Source organism: Rutidosis leptorrhynchoides, chromosome 3 (genome assembly GCF_046630445.1).
Source record: "Rutidosis leptorrhynchoides isolate AG116_Rl617_1_P2 chromosome 3, CSIRO_AGI_Rlap_v1, whole genome shotgun sequence".
Lineage (NCBI taxonomy): Eukaryota > Viridiplantae > Streptophyta > Magnoliopsida > Asterales > Asteraceae > Rutidosis > Rutidosis leptorrhynchoides.
Window position 1 is genome coordinate 453,921,328 of NC_092335.1, and position 7,126 is coordinate 453,928,453.

Sequence of the window (7,126 nt, forward strand, 5' to 3'; positions counted from 1 at the left end):
ACTAAATGATTAAGAATAACTACTACACGGGTTATGAAGCCAAGCATTCCAATCGATGACTTTTTCTTTGCACCTTCTCGCAACCCATTCAAAACTTTTAACTTGAATTTCGCAAACCGTAACGGGAACGTTCCAATCTTTATTTTTGAAGACTTTTTCATTACGGTTCTTCCACAAAATGTATACGCATGTCCATGACACCGCTTGCCAAATATCTCTACCTAGATCCGAGTTAAGATGCCACGAGTTGTTGAATAATAGGGATTGTAGGTCCAAATTTGGAGGGCATGGGACACTCCACCAATCAAAAATTTTAGGCCATACATCACGCACTTTCTCACAAGATACAAGGGAATGACTAATGGATTTGATGTCGTTGTCACAAATTGGACAACGAACCGAATGTAAATCAACGCCCCTCTTATCCAATTCGACTAAGACCGGAATTCTACCTTTTAGCACCCTCCAAACGAAAACCTCCACCTCAGTGAGTTGCAAATAGTACCCGAAGAGGAAGAAGCATTCGAAGGAAGAAGCTTTTCATCGATGAGATCCGCTAGAATCTTGGTTGTGAAGACACCTTTATTACACATGTTCCAATACCACCCATCAGCTCGATCACCATGAATCTGGACCGAATTCAGCAGCTTATTTAGTTCGGTAAGCTCACTCCCTGCCTGACCCGATGGTGTTCTGACCCAGCAACCGTTTAGACATACTCCTGATTCTCCAACAGTCAACCTTGTTCCCACTTTCGCAACGAGGTCTCGATCCAAATATGAAAGCCTCTTGAACCTGTTTTTTAAAGACATATTCCCAACCCAAATATCGTTCCAAAAGGAAGTTGACATCCCGTCGCCGATCTTCCGGATGAAAGATTTAGGGAATGGGATACCAATTTCATCAATGTAGTGACCTGCTTTAATGATATTAGTCCACACCGAAATATAAGGATTTGAAACATTTTCGTAATTGTGAAGTAAACCCCCCGAAGTACCAAAAATACTACAAATAACTTTGACCCACAAAGCGTTGGGCTCGGTTTTAAACCTCTACCACCACTTGTCGATCAAAGCTAAATTTTTGCTTTTTAAAGAACCCAAGTATATACAAATTTTTATATAAAAATAGATGTCAAGTATTTAATTAAAAATTTTAAATTAATTAACCAATCAAATGCAATATTTTATTTTAATTTAAAATTTGTATATTGTTATTTTAGAATATTATCATTCAAATATTCAAAGTTTCCAACTAATATACGAGTAGTACGGAATATACAATCTCCACTATTAATAAATCACCATTTATAATAATTAATGAAATGATTGTTTAAATTATATATATATTTTTGTATTTTAACATAAATATAAATAACTAATTTAAAAGTAAACACGAATTTAAATTTAAATAAATACAATACGTGCAATTAAAGGATAATAAAATATACAGGGAACCACTAAAAACATACTAGAAACGGACTGAGTGGCATAATCTTTGTTCGGGGACAATTATATTTAATTATATAATTAAATTAAATTAAATCCTGTATAAATATAAATAAATATATAAATATAAAAATATAAAAATATAAATAAATAAATATAAATAAATCTATAAATATAAATATACAAAAATATAAATAAATATAAATATAAATATAAATTTAAAATATCGATTTAATTTTGTTTAACGCAAGGTTTCTCCAAGATTCACACCTCCCAAAACACACACTACTGTGTGTATTCAGTATTGTTATCACTTTTTCCCCAAATCTCAACACTTCCACATACCTTCTGTTTTTTTTTTTTTTTTTTTTTTTTTTTTCTTCTGAATCTTGAAACCCCATCACTGTACTATTGTTAAAACTCTTCATCTGGGTTTGTAAAACCAACACCCAAAATTCAACAAATTTGCACAATTTTAGGTCCCCATGGTGTTTCTAGATCTTTATGTAAATGGGGTTTTGAAACCCTGAATAAAAATTGTAACTTTATTGTTCTTTTATTTGGGTTCAATTCAACAATGTGAGGTAAGTTTTCAATTTTTCAAGATTTCATTTGGGTTCTTGTAATTTTGCGTAATTACCAATTTTTTTTTTAAATGATGGTGGCTGCAATTTCTGAAACAACTAACCAAACAAGACCCCCATTATTACCTTCTGAAAAAAATAATGGAATTATTAACAATAAATCATCAACAACAAGACCTAAATCAAGACAAATTTCATCAAGATACTTATCTCCTTCACCCTCAACCTCACATTCAAATTCAAATTCAAATTTATCATCTTTACCCACTCCCACATCTTCTGGAAGATACCCATCTCCTTTAGTTTCAAGAAATACAACTACTCCGGCTAAAAACCGGTCAGTTTCTGCTGACCGCCGGCGATCTACTAGACCGGATCTTAGTTTGAAAACCAACAATGCTGCTAGTGGTGGTGACGTGTCAGCAGCTACTAAACTTTTAATTACATCTACAAGAAGTTTGTCAGTTTCATTTCAAGGTTCATCCTTTTCATTACCAATTAGTAAAACGAAAGAAACACAACAGTCTCCTAATTTAAGAAAAATTACTCCTGAAAGAAAAAGAATTGGTACCCCTGTAAGGGGTAAGATTGATTGTGGTGATAATACTAAACCGGTTGATCAGCATCGGTGGCCCGCACGAACCCGACAATCGAATCAGACCGTTTTATCAAAAAGTTTGAGTCTTGATTGTGGGGTTGAGAAAAGTAACATAATTGGATCTGGGAATGTAATTAAAGCTTTACACCAGTCTATTAATTTGGATAGCAAAAGGTCATCAATTGATGGTGGTAGATTGAGTCTTGATTTGGGTAATTGTGTAATTCAACAGAATCGAAATGGGAATTCGGTTAATGATTCATCTATGGTGCAATCTGATCTTACTTCGGATACGGATAGCGTGTCTTCAGGTAGTACGTCTGGAGTGCAAGAAAGTTTCGGGTTAACCCGTTCACGTAGTGGTTCAAGAGGGTTGGTGGGTTCGGCTAAGTTTTGGCAAGAAACGAATAGTAGAATGAGGAGATTGCAGGACCCTGGTGCACCTTTTTCGACTAGTCCTGGTTCAAAGTTAGTGACCCCATCAAAAATGGCTCTTGCGAAGAAATTTTCGAGTGATAGTCCGTTATCTTCACCAAGAACCATGGCTTCACCTAATAGAATGAGACCCGCATCACCGAGTAAGTTTATGACATCATCGCCCGCACGTGGAATGGTTAGTCCGAGAAGAAATTCGGTATCAGGAACTATTAGTACTAGTTTTAATGAAACTCCTTCGGTACTTAGTTTTGCGGTTGATGTTAGAAGAGGGAAAGTTGGAGAGAATCGAATTGTTGATGCACATTTGTTGAGGCTTCTATACAATCGGCAATTGCAGTGGCGGTTTGTTAATGCGATGAATGAAGATACGTTATTAAAGCAGAGAGATAATTCAGAGGTATGAATAATTATTGTGTTATGTTAAATTGCAATAATACTCATGTGTGTGTGTTTATGTGAACATGGCATCATTTTATCATGCTGTTTAGTCATGATCGCTTTGAGGGAGTCCATTATTTAACTCTGTAGTTGGATTCGGAGAGATTAGGGTATAGTTCACGGCCTTGTAAATATTTGGTAAAGAGAAGTATAAAATGGCATTAGTGATCTTATTTTTTGTAAAAGTGATATGTAATTTTACTTACCATATTCCGCTACGATAAAAACAGGTTATAGGAGATATTGTTGAATGTGATTAGCTCCGTATTACAAACTCTGATTCTTTTTAATTAAAAACCATTACGCAAAATGATACGGTGAACAATCTTGTGAGAAAAGGGACTTTGAACCATTGATATTGTCATATTTTTTGTAGCTTGATGAAAGTAAGAATTGTTTCATGTAGTACTTATCATACATGTGTGTTTATATGAATATGACATCATATTATCATGCTGTTTAGTCACGATCGCTTTGAGGGAGTCTGATGGATAAACTATGTAGTTGGAATCGGAGAGATTAGGGTATAGTTCATGGCCATGTAAATATTTGGTAAAAAGAAATATAAAATGACATTAGTGATCTTATTTCCTTCTTGAAGTTAGTCTTTATGTTTTGGGAAAAAGTTACATCCCACTAGTGGGTATGTAATATCTTTATTAGAAAGCAAAGTAATGATCATGACTTATCTAGGAAAAGTATACATAGGATAAGCTGTGTTATTTAGGGATTATTCACTTTGCTTACTAGAAAAAGTTATATGTAAGGACATGATACTTAAATCGTGAAAAAAGGTAACATGCAAACCTCTTTTAAAAAAGGTTGTAGAACTCGGAATTACTCGGCGAGTAGATTTTTGCAACTCGTGAGTACTTTGTGAGTACTTGGTCAAACTCGGCCAAAACTTGGGATTACTCGGAAATACGTTCAAAACTCGGGATTACTCTGAAAATCGGTCAAAACTTGGTCAAAGTAAAACTTGATCAACATTCTAGTATTACCCGAGTTGCCGGCTAAAAGGTACCGACCTAGTACTCCACGAGTAGCGATTTTTGCAACCTTGCTTTTAAGGGTACTTTAAGCTCTAGCTTTTCTGCTGAAATTCAAATAAATTGTTGACAAAGTTGTTGGTGACTAGTGCTATTATGATTTTAACATAATTTCAAATTTTGAAAACTTTTTATATATCGCTTTAAACCAAATTCACCTAACTTTAGCTGTCTTAGCATCCTTAAGAGGCAAGTAACAAGTAATAATATTCTTTTGAACCGGACAACACCTGTAATTTAGTGGTACAACCCTAGTCGGGGGTGGTTGAAAAAATAAACAAACAACTAATATTATATTTGTGAGTAATAAACCTTTTCCAATAAGATGATTTAGGGGATTATATGCATTAAAAGTCTACTTTAATGTTTAGATCTATTCTCGTCTATAGTTTACTTGCCCAGTCGAAGTTTATATTGCACGAGTAATTCACTTAAATTTGAGTTGATGAGCTAAATGTTTGTTCCGTTTCCAGAAAAATCTGTGGAACGCATGGATTACAATCTCTGATTTACGTGACTCAGTCACTAAAAAACGACACAGACTACAGTTACTGAAACAAAAACTCAAGTTAGCCACTATTCTTAAGGAACAAGTAAGTTTATTTCATTGAAAACAATCTATTGTTTATTTTTCGAACTGTAACTCAAGTGTTTTTTTATTTTTTATTTTTTATTTTTGCAAATATAGATAGCTTTTCTGGAAAATTGGGCTTCTTTAGATAAAGACCATTTTATATCTTTGCTTGGAGCGATTGAAGCCTTAAAAGCTAGCACTCTTCGTCTTCCAGTTGGTGGAGCAATTGTATATTCTCTTACTGTTTTTTTCCTTATTATTTATTATCTTCAGTTATAAAATGTTTTACTGAAAAGATTGAATTGGTGTTGATCAAATCAGGCTGACCTCCAAAGTATGAAAGATGTTATAAGTTCGGCAGTCGATGTCATGCAGGCGGTGTGTTCATCAACATGCACACTCTGTGTAAAGGTAGTTTTCATTTTTATGTTACCAAACTGTCAAGTTATAACACTATTGTAAACAGCAGCTGTCTCTGTCGACTAGTCGGTTTGGTGACCAACCTGTCCCATTTCACCCAAGAAAATATAATTGGTCGGTCAATGCTAAAAAGCCAGGTCAAAGTCGGTCTGAGTCGGTCAAAGTCAAGGTTGGTCAAAGTTAGGCAAAATTTTTTATATTTTTTACTCAGATTTTGTGTCCTATGAATCTTGAAATATTTACGTTTGAAATATTTATGTTTGACATATTTATGTTTAAAATATATATAAGTACATATATTACTAAAAGTCAACGTCAGCCTCGACCCCGACTCGACTGACTAGTCGTTTCAAAGTCCCGACTGACTAGTCGCTTCAATGTCCTGACTGACTAGTCGTTTCAAAGTTCCGAACGACTCGTCTCCGTCTCGTAACTTTTCCAACTTTGAGTTATAGTCTCAACTCTTTAGCTTAAAGGATGTAATTTTAGGGATTTACTCCGTAATATATTATCATCTTAGATTAGAATAATTAGAGTCTGAAGTCAACGCTTAAATGAGTAATTATCTTATAATTACAAGATTACAACTTTAAGCAGCCAAAACACATCCAGTTCGTATACTTAAACAACCCTTTTGATCATTGTTGTCTGTTGATTATCTGCTTCTGACTAAATAAAAGGGCAACCTTGTTTTTCCAGGTAGAGGAAGTGAATTCAACGGTAAACGAACTTGCTAATGTGTGTGCAAAAGAGCAAGCTTTGCTTAGGTTATGCAAAGGTTTATTATCAATGTTGGCAGCCCTCAAGGTAATTTAAAAAAAAAAAAAAAAAAAAAAAAAAAAAAAAAAACAGAAACTTGTAAACTATTTACCATTTTGACATATGCTCAATTTTTTGTCGAATTCAACCCGTCTTTCTTTTATTGTTTTATAATATTTTTGTGAATGAATCCAACAGGTCAAAGATTGTAGTTTGAGAACCCATATGTTACAAACAAAGTGTGGTAAGAAGCCATGTGTTTAGAACTGATCTAATAATATTCAAGAAACGCTAACATTACATCAAGTGAAGAATGAAGTTTCCGAAGGTAATAAAGTAGCTAATTTTTTGGCTTGTGGCTTTCGGGTTTTTTTCCCCTCCTTTTGGGAAGTTTGTTATTCAAAATTCTTGTAACGCGATTTGCAAGGAAGAAATTTAGGTAGGGTAGTCTAGGTTTTTACAGTGAGTGTAAATATATAGGATGTGTAATTGCACTTAATTAAATCCTATTGTAATTTAGTAAAGTTTGATCATTATTGAGCATAATGAGAGTTTATGCTTGTTCTTCTTTTGATATTCTACCAATATGCGTCTACCAATTTTAGCGTCCGTTAACTTTGAAGCTGCCGATAAAATTATAAAATAAATTTGTACTATTCAAGTTAGTTAGACAAAAACACTTGCACATGAAGTTACGATTTACAAACTGTTAAATAAAATTGTGAATTTTGCCAACGATAACTTTAGAGATCGTTAACGTGTACAAAATATTTTATACAATCGGATAACCTCATAATAGTCAAAATAAATTACTATGT

At 33.8% G+C, this 7,126-nt stretch overlaps 1 protein-coding gene across 1 annotated transcript; it reads left to right on the plus strand.

Moving 5' to 3' along the window:
- Positions 1–1,844: 1,844 nt before the first annotated feature.
- On the plus strand, positions 1,845–6,852 carry LOC139897987 (QWRF motif-containing protein 2-like). Its single transcript, XM_071880706.1, has 6 exons — positions 1,845–3,465; positions 5,029–5,148; positions 5,244–5,357; positions 5,451–5,540; positions 6,249–6,356; positions 6,507–6,852. The coding sequence occupies exons 1-6, from the start codon at positions 2,104–2,106 to the stop codon at positions 6,570–6,572; spliced, it is 1,860 nt and encodes a 619-aa protein (XP_071736807.1). The 5' UTR covers positions 1,845–2,103; the 3' UTR covers positions 6,573–6,852.
- Positions 6,853–7,126: the final 274 nt, after the last annotated feature.

Coding starts and splice junctions, on each gene's coding strand:
- LOC139897987 (XM_071880706.1), top strand. CDS start 2,104: ATGATGGTGGCTGCAATTTCTGAAACAACTAACCAAACAAGACCCCCA. Junction 3,466..5,028: donor AGCAGAGAGATAATTCAGAG/GTATGAATAATT, acceptor TTCCGTTTCCAG/AAAAATCTGTGGAACGCATG. Junction 5,358..5,450: donor TTCCAGTTGGTGGAGCAATT/GTATATTCTCTT, acceptor TGATCAAATCAG/GCTGACCTCCAAAGTATGAA.